The 17101-nt window shown below is 39.4% G+C and overlaps 1 protein-coding gene across 6 annotated transcripts in view; it reads right to left on the minus strand.

The window, feature by feature from the left end:
- The window catches only part of Trappc8 (trafficking protein particle complex subunit 8), an 84321-nt gene that overhangs the window by 24498 nt on the left and 42722 nt on the right, over positions 1 to 17101 (minus strand). For 3 of the 6 annotated variants that reach the window (XM_051163663.1, XM_051163662.1, XM_051163657.1), the window contains exons 11-20: positions 16152 to 16257; positions 15929 to 15946; positions 15024 to 15155; positions 12603 to 12827; positions 10846 to 10954; positions 8274 to 8468; positions 7613 to 7743; positions 6718 to 6792; positions 5433 to 5559; positions 2901 to 3055 (exon numbers count right to left, since the gene is read on the minus strand). In XM_051163663.1, coding sequence (XP_051019620.1) covers positions 2901 to 3055; positions 5433 to 5559; positions 6718 to 6792; positions 7613 to 7743; positions 8274 to 8468; positions 10846 to 10954; positions 12603 to 12827; positions 15024 to 15155; positions 15929 to 15946; positions 16152 to 16257 — 1273 coding nt within the window. The remainder of the gene's footprint in view (positions 1 to 2900; positions 3056 to 5432; positions 5560 to 6717; positions 6793 to 7612; positions 7744 to 8273; positions 8469 to 10845; positions 10955 to 12602; positions 12828 to 15023; positions 15156 to 15928; positions 15947 to 16151; positions 16258 to 17101) is intronic. The other 3 variants (XM_051163661.1, XM_051163660.1, XM_051163659.1) reach the window with 2 other exon arrangements.

Here is a 17101-nt window from a genome sequence, read left to right on the forward strand (position 1 = left end):
AAGAAATACCAAAATATACTCCGCCCTGCTTTTGATTTTTTTGAGACAGGGTTTCTCTGTGTAGCCCTGGCTGTCCTGTAACTCGCTCTGTAGCCTAGGCTGGCCTCAAACTCAGAGGTCTGCCTGTCTTTGCCTCCTGAGTGCTGGAATTAAAGGTGTGCATTACCACTGTCAGGCTAGACACACTTTTAACTACTTTAATAACGAAGGAACATTTCAATTATATGGTTTAGCAAAACCTGTGAACTAGTAGAATCAAGTATGTCTCTACTAATTTATTTTGAAAACTTCCTATAGTGATCAGAATATCAGCTTTTTAAAAAAGATTTATTTATTTATTTTTTATACAGTGTTTGTTTGTTTACTTATTATACAGTGTTCTGCCTCCATGTACACTTGCACACTAGAAGAGGACATCAGATCACATTATAGATGGTTGTGAGCCACCATGTGGTTGCTGGGAATTGAACTCAGGACCTTTGGAAGAGCAGGCGGCGCTCCTAACCGCTGAGCCATCTCTCCACCCCCCAGAATATCAGCTTTTAAAAGTAAGCCTCATAGATAGTTCCCTTTATAATTCCAGACAAACATCTATGATTTTAAACTTTAAAAGAGAACAGACCTAACATGACATTTAAACTCTAATCTGTCTCAATTCATCTCCAAGAGCTAATCTTACCTAGAACTATGTAATGTTAATGAATTATTATTGAAAGAACTTGACAAGCCAGAATAGGAAAGTGGGAGAGTCGGAGATTAACATGGCAAGCCCAAGGGCAGGACACATGCAGAAATAAGGAAATACTGCTGGATCAAGTGGGCAGCACACAATGGCAAACAAATAGCCACACGTGGTGGCCTATGTCTTTAAATCCAATACTCAAGTGGCAGAGGCAGGCTGATCTCCGGCCAGCCTGGTCTGTATATCCAGGTCCAGACTAGCCATGGCTACATGATAAGATCGTACCTGAGCAAACAACAAAAGCTTTCAATAAACCAGAGTGGATATTTTCAGAATATCAGCAAACAGACAGCACGACGAGCAGCAAACACTCTATTGAGAGGACCAGAAACAAACTTTGGTCATCCTCCTTTGACACTCAGGAGAATACACAAATGTGACAGGCAGGGTGCCCAGGTACTTGGTGCACAGCGCTGGGAAGGCCAGCAGTCCCATGGGACTGCACGCACAGGTGGCGAGAGAGTCAGCAGGTGACGGTATTGGTAGGAGTCCTGCTCTCACACTCACACAGCAGGAGACAAGCAACTGCCCTTCACTTCACACGCACACTCTAGCATGAGCACCCAGACACTCACGCAGAATAAATAGTGTGAAGGGAAACACCAGAAACAAATGGAAAGAGTATGTTTTTTAAAGCATACAGACACTAGTAAATAAAGACATAGCTGGGTCAATGGCAGAATGTCCAGCACATGTCAGGCCCTGGTTTGATTCCCAGCATCACAATCACTCAATCAAACTTAACTTAATTAAAAGATTTTAACTAGAAGAGCCAACATAGAACAAAGAAACAACAAATAAAAGCTATATAGTCTAGATAAGTAAAATCCCTCATATGGACGAGGCTACCAAATAAAGTTAAAACACTCATTTAAAATATTATCAACAAACAGCCGGGCGGCGGTGGCGCACGCCTTTAATCCCAGCACTCAGGAGGCAGAGGCAGGTGGATCGCTGTGAGTTCGAGGCCAGCCTGGTCTACAGTGAGTCCAGGATAGCCAAAAGCTACACAGAGAGACCCTGTCTCAAAAAACTAAAAATAAATAAATAAATTAAATTAAATATTATCAACAAGAAAATGATATTTGGGCTTGTAAACACCCTCCCCTCACCCTCTGCTGCCATTTAATCCTGCCCCCTTTAAATGCATTAGATCAGAGCAGAATATATACAGCTCAACAATGGCTTCCCCTCAATACACGTCACTACTACCACCCAGTCATGTGGCATGACGCTATTTATGACAAACTACCAATACTATAGTTAAGATCACAAGGTCTAAGAACATAGACACCATTGTAGGATCACACTACAGGCACCTTTTGAAGAAAGGTGGTCTCCTGCCAACTTCCCTAATAGGCAAAGTGGAAACTAGCACACACAGCATTAGGTCTCACCTCAGCACCTTTCCTTGATTCTCTCATCTTTTCCCCCATTCCCCTAGCCAGCCCTGTACTCTGCCATACCCCGGCACAGACTTTCCTTTTGCACATTACATCCTATTGCTTTACCTTCTTTTTTGACACCTTTTTCTCATGGTCTCCTTGCTACTGGCATAGCCTGGAGACCCCTTCACCTACACACACACACACACACACACACACACACACACACACACACACACACAAACACACACACACACACCAGGTCATTTTGTCTGAGTCTGGGTTACTCTCCAGACACATCCATCCACACATACTTGTATACCATGTAGATTGTCTATGAGCATTAACTCACATATTATTTTTATAAATTGCTAAAGGGTCATAGAGTTCAATAACCAAAATGCTGAGTTTTAAATATTTCCCCAGTTTCTAATAGTGTTTTAAATATATGTTACAGCATGAATGCCAATTTGCATACGGCCTGACTCCTGTCAATAAGAACTACTTAGCTAGTTTAACAGTGCAGTTCAAATCCTAGCACTCAGGAGGCAGAGGCAGAGGCAGGCAGATCTCTGTGATTTCAAGGCTAGCCAGGACAACATAGAGACCCAGTCTTAAAACAAAACAAAACAACAAAAACCCACTACCATCACCACCACCGACAAAAGCTGCAGTTCAATGTACTAACAACAATGTCAGCCTAAAATTAATTTCTGTGAACCATCATCTGGTTCTGCAGTCTTTAGGCCATGGCATGGGAAGAAGTGTGATACCTCCAGCAGTGGCATCTCCTCGGTGACTATAGGGTCTAAACGTCGGTCGGGACCGTACTTAACAGACGTCTTCTCTTCCTTTGTGTTGTTAAGTCGAGGGCCTTGAATTTCTAAATCCTGTCTCCCTCGGACCGACATAGTCAGAGAATGTTTTCCTGAAATTAAAAAAATAAAAAGATAAATCAATACTCTAAACATATGATAGGTTTGATTATTTAAGTTAACTTAACTGTATGAATACTACAGATTTTCATAAATGCTAGATTCCAGGCAGCTGCTGAGTAACACACATAACTACAGTGGTACGGATACTTTAGTTCCATGTTTAATATCATCTATGGTATGCTATTCAATTTCTTATTTTCTTTTGGATTTACTCATATTGCATAAAGCTTACTCATCATTGGATAGAAGTCTTTAAAAACCATGTATCTTATAAACCACAATCCTTATTCACCAAAAGAAAACCCCCAAGAACTACAATCCCACTATTGACAAGGCCATGAGGAAATATTAAGTCAATACATAACACCTGTCAGCTTTTTACTTTTATTCATATCAAATATGGCACTAATTTGACCATGCGCAGCTGACTACGTCTTCTCAGAAGGCTGAACAATGAAAGTTGTAATAGTTCCCTCTAACTTCTTCAGTATCTATGTGAGGCTTCCCCACGGCTTCATACAGTGTTCACACAGGGGAAAGGGCTAGCATGGGTGTACAGCTCCATCTTTGCTGACAGGTACTCAGGGCTTTTGATTAATTTGACAGTTCCAGATTAGTGTTCCCACAAATTATTATGCTCAGATCCCTATGAACATTCTGCATGAAAAGAACCTACACTAAAATGTCATGAAAACTCTTTAAAAGATGAGACTTACTTTAATGGTAATTCAAGGTCACTGTCACACACTAGCATAAATTATGATCTTTAATATATCTGTTTTATCACCCTATTACCCTATTAGCTGTATTTTATGGCTACCATAACTCTGTGGTACTAAATTAAGAGTTAAGTACCAGTAAGAAAGGAGAGTAAAAAAATTCTCAATACTCACTCACACTGCTTTTAAAATGCAATAAATTAGTAAGACTACTTACAAACGATCTGTCTAGCAATTATTAAAGAGGAAGCATAAATATTGTAGTGATACTCAGAAGACCACATTCAATTTTTGTTTTTGTTTGTATTTTTTTTGTCCCTAGTGATTCACCCTTTCTATTTAAGTTTCTTGTCTGTTCAAGGGGAAGTGTTAATTACAAGTATAAAGTTCACCAAGTGTCCTCAGAGATCCCCCTGTTAGCAATCAGCTTTTATTAATGTTAAACTCACACACATCAACTCCGTCCAATTTTAAGTTGTTACAAGATATCTACTAAAATAAATTCTGGAACTACAGCATTTTATTGCAAACTCCCTTCTCAGCATCTTTTCAACCTAAACTCAACCAACTATACATTAAATATAAGGTAATATTAGCATCTTGTAGAGTTCTCCAAATTATTTAAAAAACAAACAAGACTCAACAAGCCATGCACATATATCTTTAGTTTTCTTCAAAGTTTGCAGAGAATACTGTTTAGGGCACCAAGAATATCAGCTTAAAACTACATCTGCTCCTTTTGGGTACAGAGATCAATATTTCAAGTGACTTTTTTCTGTTGTTGGTCTATACTGGAGACTGAACCTGGAACCTCATGCTAGTCAAGTCACTACCAGAGAGGTACAAATTTTATCATTTTTATCTTGAGACAATGTCTATATACTTCTCAGGCTATCCACTTCTCCTGTCTTAGCCTCCCAAGTGGCTGGAATTATGGGCATATGCTGCCACAGGTGGCTCTGAGTACTATCCAATGAGAAAACAGTTTCTTCACTATGTTGTTTTATAGAAAGGAAACATTAAAAACAAAATATACTAAAGTGGTTTTGTATTGGCAGCGACATTTCAACATATAAAATTTATTTAAGGTAGAATTTGGTAAATAGAGATCAATAGCAAAATATTATCAAGAGAATAAAATCCCTTACTTTTAAATCTATGCCAGTAGTTAGAATAACCTAAATTGCTTACATATGCCTAGATGCCATTATATAGCAGGTTTGTTCAGCCTGTAGCCTAACACAAAATTATAGGCTTACTTAAAATATTATGAAATTTTTCTGGGCAGTATTTTTAATTTGACTACAGTTCTCAAACTGGAACTTAGTAGATGACAACATAGCATGGGCAATGTCAAAAGGCCGGATATATATGTTCAAAAGGCACATTAGACCTATTTAGGAAAAACCGTTTGCTCACTCATTGTATTCTATGGGATGGTGAAGCTTGGTTTTTGTTTTTTGAGACAGGGTCTCTCTGTGTAGCCTTGGCTGTCCTGGACTCACTTTGTAGACCAGGCTGGCCTCAAATTCACAGCCATCTGCCTGCCTCTGCCTCCTGAGTGCTGGGATTAAAGGCCTACACCACCACACATGGATAGGATGGTGAAGTAGTACGTTTTAACTGCTTAGCAATGTTATAGCTTTACCTGTGTGATATCCAGGAAGAGCACCAATGCCATCTACTGTCACGGAGCCCTGGATAGTGCCAAGATTATACACAACTCCCAGAATGTGCAGTTCCCCTATGTGATGGGGAAAGAGCTTCAGTCTTGCCTAAGGAAATATTGAAGTCATTCTTATTGTTTTCATAGGATCTTAAATAGCACAGTACCTCAATTTTGGAATGTTACAGAATTAACTCATGATCTCAACTTTAAAATGACATTTTTCTTATGGAAAATTACCCTTTTATTTTAATTTTTACTTCAGGGGAAATCACAGGGGCCAGCAAATCCCAAGTGCAATGGGAGAGCACTGGCCTGGGAAAATCATTTTCTTAGTCATAGTATCTCCTCTGCTGGATTAAATATGGAAAAGCATCTTTCTTAGAAAAAGAGCTATAAATTCAGTAATTGTTTTAGTCCCCCTCTCTTTTGTTTGTTTTGTTATTGAGATAGTGTCTCACCATGTAGATTTGGCTAGTCCGGAACTTGCTGGCCTCAAACTTATAGAGATCTACCTGTCTCTGTTTTCTGAGTGCTGGGACTAAAGGTATGCACTACCACGCCAAGCAAAAAAACAAACAAATCAAATATTTTTTGTCTCAATCCTTAAAAATATTATTTTTTCTTTTGTAATACTGGGACACAAATACATGGCCTTGCACAAACTAAACAAATCCCAGCCCTAAAAGAATGCTTATAATTAAAAAAAAAAAAATATTGGCTGGGCACACATTTTTTAAACCCAGCACTCAAGAGGAAAGCCAGGTGATCTCTGTGGGTTCAAGACCAGCCTGGTATACAAAGTGAGTTCCAGACCAGCCAAGGGTACACAGTGAGACAAGAAAAGAAAGAAAGAAAGAGAAAAAGAAAGAAACAAAGAAAGAAAGAAAGAAAAGGAGAAAGGAAAGAAAGAAGGAAAGGAAGAAAGAAAGAAAAGAAAGAAACAAAGAAAGGAGAGAGAAAAGAAAAGAAAGAAATCTGTACATCTAACTAAGTGTCTGTTATGCACCTTTGTCATATTAACACCAGTGGTCAAAAGTCTGTACCAGGCTTCTCCAAAACTTAATCAAAGATAAACTACTATTTTCTTGCTGGTTTTTCTTGAACAAATCCAGTTTTTTTAATCTTTCAAACTTTAAACTTAAAAAAAAAAAAAAAAAAAGCTAGAATATGTAACAGCTGTTGGAATTAACCTGGTCTTTTAAATTTTGTTTTCAGTTTACAAGTTCAGAAAGGTGAAAGATAGAAAAATGATCAAAACAATTACCACTTTAGATTCTTCACTGTTAATTAAGAATTCTGAAATAACTTCAGTTCCAATCATTTCAGGTTCACCTGTAACCTAAAGAACAAATTATATAATTTTAAAAAATAAACATACTAATGAGTAAAATAACAAATTATTAACTGGCCAAATTTACAAGAGCACCATCAACTGTGTGTTTTCCATGCCCACAGTAGAGCCAAGCTATAGAAGGCACTTGATGTATAGTTTTCATTTTGTTCAGTCTGATTCATCTATAGCAGATAAATGATCTATTCAAAGACGCAGTCATCAGAGGACAAGACCGGAAGAGAAGTTCAACTGCTCACAGTTAACAATAGCCAAAATAATGATTTAAACGCTGTGCACAAAAACACCACAGAGTATGTGAGTGTGGCCTGCCTCACACAGAAGGGGCCATAGGTTTGATCCAACATTCTACCACAATTTAAATTTAAAAATTCACCATGGAATTATTCTGATAGTAAGCATGGAAACATTCAAACCAACTAGTAAATGACAGTAAAATAGTCTATGAATCATCCATACAACAAGTTATTTTTAAAATGAAGTGATTTTTAACACTAGAAAACACATCCTAAGCAGCATAAGCAAATAAAGCAACATGAACAGTAGAAGGAAATCCATAACATGAGCAAAAAACAACAAAACAAAACCATACAAATAAAAAAGTCAATATAGAGACACACAGCAAAATGTTACTGTGGTTACTTCTAAATGGCATAAAAAGTAGTTTTAAGTTGATGTTTTTCTGTACATTTCTGTTACATTTCAAGCATAAGCTCATGTGTTTTTTATAACTAAGGGAAACTAAGTGAAAAAAGAGAAACAGCAACAAAATGTCAGGCCGTAGCTGAGACACCTGTTAGTAACTTACTCGTTCTCTAACTTTTTCAATGTCTTTTCCACTGGCATCTTTAGGCTGAAACTTCCAGAGCAATGACAAATCAGACAGCAAAAGTGGGACTTTTAAAGGGTTTCTAAAAGCCACTTCCACTGTAATTGGCTCTACAAAAGAAAAGGGCAACATTTAATAACTTTCTCCAACCCAACTCTGCCTCTCTATACATCTTCTGTGAGTTGTTTTTGTTTTTTGCCCCAACTGTCTTCTGTCACCTTACAGAACTGTTTGGAAGTGACTTAGATGTGTCTAATGTAACTCTCTTGGTATTCCAGCACCATGTCACATACATGGATATTAGAGCCCCACCATGTGTTTATAAATGCAGCTCAGTACATAGTGAGTTGTCCTCATGCACATGGCCTCCAGTAACATGACATATCATAAATTATCTAGAATTTGCTCTAAGAACAAAAAGCCATAAATAAACATCCAAGCATTGGGCTGGAGATGGCTCAATGGTTAAGATCACTCGCTGGTCTTGCAAAGAACCCACAGGGCAGCTCCCAAGCATCTCTAACTCCAATTCTAGGAGGTCTATTACCCTCTTCTACACACTAGGCATGCATACGCTACACATACACACACGCAGGCAAAACTGTCATCCACATATTTTTTTTAAGTTAAATTCTATCACCTTCCACAACTGCAAGTGGAAATCTGGAGTTATCGGAGTAACTGTTCAAACAGTACTGTGTAGGGTAGAAACTGGACGGAATCACTCCTTTATTAGCCACAGCTACAGCATGCTCCTCCAGCTCTCGCCACTGCTGGGATGACTCAGAGTCATATTCCTGATCAAGACTTATGTGAGTAGCCGCTTGCTTTTCACCTTTAAAAAAAGAAAAAGAAAGCAAATTTCACATTTAAATACACACAAATACCTGCCTCATAAAATGGTATTTCAAACAAGAACCAGAGGTATCAAAATAAATACACAGACACATATATTTTCTTGCCCAATTAATTTCTAATTCTGTGATCAATAAAGTATCTACTCGTTATTCTTAGCCCAACTGCAACTTTGCTTCTAACACTGATATCCCCTCTTGCATGGCTCAGAAATAATGTTATTTTGCCTAAATTCCACAATTTTTACATAAAATATTTCAACATACAGAAAATGGATAAATTGCTACTTAAAGATTAAAATGTTGTTTTTGATTCAGCATTTACTCGTAGCTCAGGTTAGACTTGAACTAGCTATGTAACTTAAGGATGATAGAAACTCATCTTCCTGCCTCCACCTCCCAAGTGCTGGGATGAAAGGTATGGACCATCACTCCAGGCTCATATCTTTATTTTTTATTTAGTTTAGTTTTGGTTTTTCAAGACAGGGTTTCTCTTTGTAGCCTTGGCTATGTAGACGAGGCTGGCCTTGAAGTCAGATACCCATCCACATGCCTCTATCTCCCAAGTGCTGGGTTTAAAGGCCTGCACTACCACTGCCCAGCTTTCTTTCTTTCTTTCTTTCTTTTCTTTCTTCTGTTTTATTTCTTTGTTTGTTTTTTGTTTTTGTGCTTTGCTTGCATGTTTGTCTGTGTACCATTTGTATACCTGGTACCCACAGAGGCAAGAAGGTTTTGGAAACTGGGATTACAGAAGTTTGTGAGCTACCATATGGATTCTGAGACTCGAACCTGGGTCCTCTGGAAGAACAGGCCGTGCTCTTAACCACTGAGCCATCTCTCTAGTCCAACTGCTTTTATCTTAACAAGTTTCTTTTAAATTACATTTATTTATTTATTTGTTGATTTGGGTGGGTGTGTGGGTGTATACTTGGCACAAGTGTGGAGGTCAGAGGATAACTTTTGGGCACCAGTTCTCCATTCCCACCATGTGGCTTCCTGGGTCTGAATTCAGGTCGTCAGGCATTGCAACAAGTGCCATTACCTCTTGAGCTATCAAGTGAAACTCTTATCTTGAAATTTTTAAAAGTTAACTTTCATTTCGTGATCCTGACTTTTTTTTTTAACAGAGAGAGCATTATAATCAGTCAATACCCTTTCCTCCCTATCCTAACACCCCCATCACTCCCACTGGTATCACTTCTCCTCTCACTTTGATCCTAGCACTTTCAGGCATATTTGCATATTTTTCTTGCAAACTTTATGAGAAGTATATACCCAAAAATACATAAAACTGGTTTCTGTATTTCAAATTTAAGCTGTAAATAACTTTTTTTACTCAACATTATGCTCTATTATCTGAAGTTAAACATGTAGCAAGAGTTCATTCAGGCCCCACAGCCTATGTATGCCTTATGTACACATATCAAAATCTTTCTGCTATTAAAAACAATCATGATACAAAGTTGATTTTGACTTAAAGTAGAAACATGTTGAGCTGAAATGTGAAAGTTATCTATGATGACAATGCATAGCTCACCACTCATCAAGAACAGGAACACATCCAACTTTTGGTCTAAGAGTGAAGGCCTTTTCAGGCCTCAACTCTGAGGAAAAGACCCTGTACTCATTTAAAAAGGAGTGGTGACATAGCTTAGTCAGAGGGTGCTTGCCAGAACATAAACAGTGCTAAGTTTGGTCCCTAGAACCATATATAATTAAGCAAGGTGACTTATGACCTGTAATCCCAGCACCTGAGAGGAGGATTGGTTTAAGGCCTAAGGTACAAAGTTTGAGGCTAGCATGGACTACATGGAATTTTGTCTACATTTTTCTTAACCCTAAAATCTTACAAGCAGAGGAATAAAATATGTTAAAGACCTTAAGCGGGGTGTGGCAGTGAACAACTGTAACTTATGCTTAAGAGGCAGAGGCAGAAGGTTGGCTCCAAGTTCAAGGCCAGCCTGGTCTACAGAGTTTCAGCTACCTTGGGGACCTTGTATATGGACAGAAAAATAAGATAAAAATAAAATAAAAACTAAGTTTTATACATGCTCATCAAAATATGATTTTATACAAGCTAAACTCGGTCAGTACAGCAAGGATTTAAAGGTGTTTTATATGCAGTGAACAGAACATATAACAAACACTAAAGATGCTTGCCACGGTGAGAGAGTAATAAGCACTTCTCATGTGAGAAAAGCTGCTGTAATGGATCAAAACTGTTTGCTTTTTATTATTTTTATATTTTTGGACTGGAAAGAAAAAAACAATAAAGTAGTGACTATAATTTCTAATTGGAGAAAGAACATTTCAAAGAAATAGTCATTAGGTAACTAGGCCAAGTGAAAGTTTACTAACCATCTGCTGGTCGTCTGTCATGGCCAAAGAAAACCCGTGTTGCTGAACTGTTAATGTACGGTAAGGGAAGCTGTGGTAAAGGGCCATCTGGTGACAGCTGATTTACATTCTGGGAGAAATACAAAAGAAGGAAAAATAGTTTTAAAGAAAACTACATTTTTTCATGTTTCCTAATTTTTTAATACCCAAGGTATCAAAATGTTATGCAAGAAAATTTAGACACACAAGTACTAGTTTATGTACTATATCAGAGTCATAAAAATGTACAACTAAGAATTTTAGACATAATTTACTCTACCTATAGAAAACCATGCTAGCCAGGCCTGGTGGCACAGACCTGTAACTAACTCCAGCTACTCAGGAGCCTCAGCCTCAGGGCAAGTTCACAGCCAGCCTGAGCAACTCAGCAAAGACCCTATCTCAAAACACAAAGTCAAAAGGCCAGGAGACAGCTCAGAGCAAGAGTGCTGTCTAGCAGGCACAGGGCCTGGTTTTAAGTTCCAGTACTACTTTTAAAAGTAGAACCTTCCTGGAGAGCACTCAACTATTTAAGTTGGTTTTTGTTGTTGTTGTATATTTAACTTCCAAATTGTACTTCAGTGTGACTTTTGCTTCTTGTTGACTCATTATAGCATTCTATCTGCCAAATTTTTAACTGGTCTAATTTTAAATTAGTCTAAAAGAGGTTATCTCCTATGAGGGAGCTGACATATTCACCCTTTTATAGGCCTTGAAGAGGAGGGTGAGACACCCTAGCTTCCTACCCAGCAATGATTGTGATTTCTATCTTCCTAGATCACAGTACACCTGCTATAAATCCGCACTTCATCTTTCTTCAGGAAAACAAAGGAGCACGTGCATCTAAGGTGATAGGAGAATCCATTATTTTGTAATATCAGCTGCAATCCTATAAAAATGTGATAAAATAGGTCCAGCACATGCCCACACTCCTGCATTTGTGAGGTGAGAGGCTGGAGAATCAGGTCAAGTTCATTCTCAGATATACAGAATTCTAGGCCACCCTGAGCTACGAGACCCTGCCTCATAAACAAACAAATAAATAATCAGTCAATCCAGAAATCTTAAGGTATTTCTTGTAAGGATCCAAAACAGTTTCAAATTAAAGGCATCTGTAGGTGGTGCACACATTTAACACCAGTACTCGGGAGGCCTGCAGGAGGGTGAGGCATCTGAGGCCAGCCTAGCTACAGAGTAAGGCCTATCTCAAAAGAGAAAAGGGGCTGGAGGCAGCTCCACAGCAAAGAGCACCAACATTCTTCCAGAGCACAGGGTTTGATTCCTAGCACCCACATGGTGGCTCACAACTATCTGTATCTTCAGTCCCAGGGGATCCAACATTTCTTATGGCCTCTGTAGGCCATACATATTTACATTAAGTAAATAAATAAATTTAAATTAAAAAATAATCAAAGAAAAAGAGGCTATCAATTTGAGAGGAGGGGCTACAGGAGGGATTCAAAAGAAAGGAAGGTCACAAAAAAATGTTAACTAAAGTATTAAAATTCTCTTTTAAAAACTATGTAAGAGCCATGCAATACAGATCTATGACAAAAAAAAAAAAAAACAAAAAACAAAAAACAAAAAACCAAAAAACAAACAAACAAAAAAAACCCTTCCACAACTTTTTTATGACCAGTAATTATTATACTCTAAGGGGCTAGAAGTAAGCATGTTTTTTCCTGAAAATAATAATTTTAAAACAGGTTGAATGTTCATTCCTCAAGAGAACCACTTACCTTATAAACATAAAGGTACTCTCTGAGAAAGGCCCCTTGCTGAGCAGCAGACTGCTTGCTCTCATTGATTAAAATATGTCTAAAAGCAGACACAGCATTGTCCAGCTGCCTCAGAGTATAGGACTGGCGCCCAATGGTGAAGTTGATGTGATCCTCTGCCAGAGACCAGCCTTTCCCTTTGTAAACTTGCATGGCTTGACAATAGCAGCGCAAAGCATGCTTTTTCTGTAGGAAAATAAGTGACATATGTATTAGTTTAACTTTTTCTTGAACTGGAAAAAAATAAACACAAACACATGCAGAGACATACATAAATAAAAACAAGTAACTGGCTTATCTGTCAGAAGAAAATGTGATGAAGAAAATGAAGCTAACAATTAGATCATCTCATGATTACTCAGCTCTATGTGGAACCATAGGTTAGGTCTCCTCAGCCATCCACAGTGTGAGTGTGCATGGGTTTCTGTCTGTTCTATTCCTACCCCTTATTTCCTTAAGAGTAACTTCTGAGGAAAACATTCATCACTCAGTTTGGCTTTATTTATTTCAAATTCTTCCTATAAACAGGTAAGGTACACTGGTTAGCTTTCAATGGACTTACATTGTATTTATGGAAACACACCTCTGAGAATGTCTATGACAGTATTTCCAGAAAGGTTTAGCTGAGGAGGGAAGATACACCTTGAATAAAGGAGTACCATTCCAAGGGGCTTGGGCTGCTATCCTGAATAAGAGCGAGGGGACAGTGAGATGGCTCAAGGAATAGAGACTCTTGCATACAATACCACAATACCATGTAACCTCACACACATACACTAATGACACTAAATGAAAAATTAAAAATTAAAAATCAAAACCAAGGCACAAAAGTTAAGTAACCACATTTAAACTGTTTAAACTTTTATCTGTTGAAATCCAAATCAATGTATTATCTGAAAGCAAAATTTCAACTTTTAGGATTAAATCATAAAAAGTTGGCAAGCAGGGGAGGGCGGGTAAGAGTCCTCAGTGTCGGACTCTGCTGTTAAGACCAAAGTCTGGCATTACAGCAAAGGCCCTAAGCTCAGTGCTAAATGGCAGACTCCCTTCCTCAGCTGGGTTCCCTCTGCTCCACCTGATAACACAGCCCTCAGGGAGATCACAGGCCCAATTGTTTCCCCTATAAGAAACCTGTTCAGTGTGCACCTGGGGATTCCTAGAAAGACACTCCCCTATGAGATGTCTTGGTACCTTAGCTTTCAACCAATGACCTTTTTCCATACCTCTAACTGTTCCTGGAGTTCTTTCCCCATCCCTGCTGCCCATAGGATAATTAAGTACTGTGTTCCCAGTCTCAGGGCTGTGCTGCTGCATGTAAATGAAGTATCCCCTGGCTCTCCTAGCCCCAGTGGATAAAATGCATTCACCCCCCAAAAACTCCTCCCACTGCCCAAGGTTTGTAAGTCCCTGTTTTACATGAAATAAGGGACCAGTACCATCTACTTCATCAAAGATCATCTGAAACTTGTGGCTGTCTGTTCACAAAGCTGGGTGTCCTGTTGCCACCGGGCTCAGTCTCAGTGCCCTGAGCTTTGGAACCTGCATTCCGGCTGTAAGCCAGCAGGGAAGAGGTGGAAGCTCTGACTCAGCGCTTCACCTTTCCACCCAGAACCCAAAGCATTTGACATATGCAGAGAAACACGTACTCCTAGCACTGCACTCAGCAGCAGTGGGAGATGCAGAGCAAGACTCAGAAGGTAAAGGCTGCCACCAAGCCTGACAACCAGGGTTCAATCCCAGGGGGCTCACGCTGTAGGAGGGTAAGAACCATATCCTGCAAGGGCACGCACACACAAACGCATGAAGGAAGGAAGAAGGGAGGGAGGGGAAGAGGGAGGAAAGGAGGGAGGAGGGAAGGAGGGAGGGAAGGAGGGAGAGAGGGAGGGAGGGAGGAAGGGAGGGAGGGAGGGGGAGACGGGGAGGAGTGTGACAAGAATCCCAGCAGGCAGAGAGAAAGGCAGGCAGATCTGAGTCTACAGAGAGAGTTCCAGGACAGCCAGGACAACAGAGACATCTTGTCTTAAAAAAACAAAACAAAACATACATATATTTTTTGTTGTTTTGTTTTTATATATTATACATATGCATACATACAAATAAATTGTAAAAATTTTAAAAATAACAATAACCCTCTAAGAAAGATTTGCCTTCACTTTTAATTATGTGTGCACACGTGAGCCTGGGCTCACAGGTGTCTGCAGGCACCTGACAGTCCAGGGAAGGGCACCAGATCCCTGTAGCAGCTGTAGCTACAGGTAGTTGTGAATGACTCAGTTGGGTGGGTGCTGGGATCCCAGCTCAGGTTCTCTGGAAGAGCAGCAACAGCTCTTAACCGCTGAGCATCTTCAGGTGGCAACGACCTTTTACAGAAAATGTGCTTACCTGGCCTGCTTTACTAAACCGGTGGCCTGCCAGGATCATATGAAACGCATATTTTCTAACCATGGGGCTCTTCATGTTTATGAAGCAATGTGCAGCCTGTTCCAAAAGAAGTGCACTTCGGAGATCAGAATCCTGTGTGTGTAAAAGAAAGAGCAGTTAGTGCCAAACGTGAAAGTGAAAGAGGTTTGGTTTTGTTCCCTAGTATACAACACAGCCAATGTGTAGCTTGGAGTAAAAGAGGGCAGAGGTGAAAGGGCAAACAAATCTCAATTCTTTCTCCAAGCAGCATACATTTTATTTAAAAAGTCTTTGGAAAAATGACCTCTTCTTGTTCCTTTTAATAAATCCAAATGGCCAATGATGATGTGCACTGTGTACTAAATCTCTGAATAGCTGCAATCCCTCTCAGCAGTTACAAGTGAGCAGGAGAATACAAACTGAGAGTCAAACACAGGGATTCTAACTAAAGACAAACTCAAAAACACCAAACACAGAGAACAGTTCTATCTGCCTAGTTTCTCCGGCTATTACCTGGTGACTAATAGCATATTTAATGTACACCCCTCCCCAAAGAATACAGGTTAGATTATGTGTAGATTATGATGTAAGCTGATTTATGACATTATTCTCTTTCAAGAACATTTATTTAAATGAAGCCTCATTTTTTACTGAAATATTGAAGGCTTGCAAGACTCTCTTCACAGGCTCTTGTGAATCAGAGCAGAAGGACTGCAAGTCTTCCCTGACGGGCCCTGCCTACCCAGGAGCTGTGGAGCTCACCCTCACTGCCTCCCCTCCTGGGAAGCCATGCTTCAGATATAAGGGAGAAAGTGATGCAGGTTGCTGATTAACAATCAACAACTTTCCCCAACTTTCTCTAAGTCTCCGCCTCAAGCTGAACTTACCAGGCCCTTCCATGTGTTCTGGTGCCATTATTTTCCCCAGGGAAAGTTGAAAACAGAAAACATTGACTTTTAAATGCAATTGTTTCAACAGATTAGTTACATCAAACAAACCACTATTATAAATTATCTTTGTAGCAATCTTAAAGTCTTAAAGACATCCTTATTTTATCTTTTATCAGCATCTCATTACAAATTAAAAATCAAACACTACACAGTCCAGTACCTCGCTTGTCAACCGTATAAGAAGAGCTGCAGCCTCTGAGTATTTGCTTTGACTTTTTAAAATTTCGGCACTAAGCAACACACATCTTTCAGCTAACACCATATTCCTAAATGAAAACAAACAAAAAAAGTCAGCATCATAGTAATTCTTCAGCACCTCGCCGTTACCATGCATTCAAAGAGTCCACTAGCAGATCTGAGCAGACAGTCTGCCCTGGCGGCTGCTTGCACATTTTCACAGCTAAGCCGGTGCCTTTCCCATCTTTCTAGCTCTCTCTTTTTTTTTTAAATACACACTACAGTCTTATGCATGCTTACTGCCAACTCGACAACCTCACTTGCTCTAAGAACTCACCCTGCGCCCATGCAGCCCCACCCAGCTGCTTATCGATCTCCACAGCTGAACCTGCCTCTCTTGGACTCTAACTCAAAAGGAAAGGCTATCTCTTCCTCGTCTTCTTCCAGTACCTTCCAGTTTGCCTCCCTTTCTGTCACTGTTATAAAGTTCCAATAAAATGATCAAGATTTTTTTTAAAAAGTCACTTTCTACCTACTTATTATTTTTTTTTTAAAAAAGCAATTCTCATAATCTTTAGTCCATTAGAGGTACTAGGGATCAAGCTGGGAGCCTGGCAAATAAGAAGCGTGAGGCCCAACATTTTTCGCATCATACAATTTTAAAATAAGAGCATAGCAAGTCTGCACATAGTGGTGTGCACCTATAACCCCCCATCAAGTTTTCCTTGGCCTCCGTACGAATCCATGGTATGGCCATACCCAAATACTCAGAAACACACAACAAAAAATTAATGTGCTGGAGGGTTTTTACTCTCAACAAGTATTGTGGGTTGGACATAATATCACAAGCCTTTAATCCCAAAATGTGGAAGGCAGAGGTAGGAAGACCTGTGAGTAGGAGACCAGCTTGGTCTATATGGTGAGTTCCAGGCC

Source organism: Acomys russatus, chromosome 20 (assembly GCF_903995435.1).
Source record: "Acomys russatus chromosome 20, mAcoRus1.1, whole genome shotgun sequence".
Lineage (NCBI taxonomy): Eukaryota > Metazoa > Chordata > Mammalia > Rodentia > Muridae > Acomys > Acomys russatus.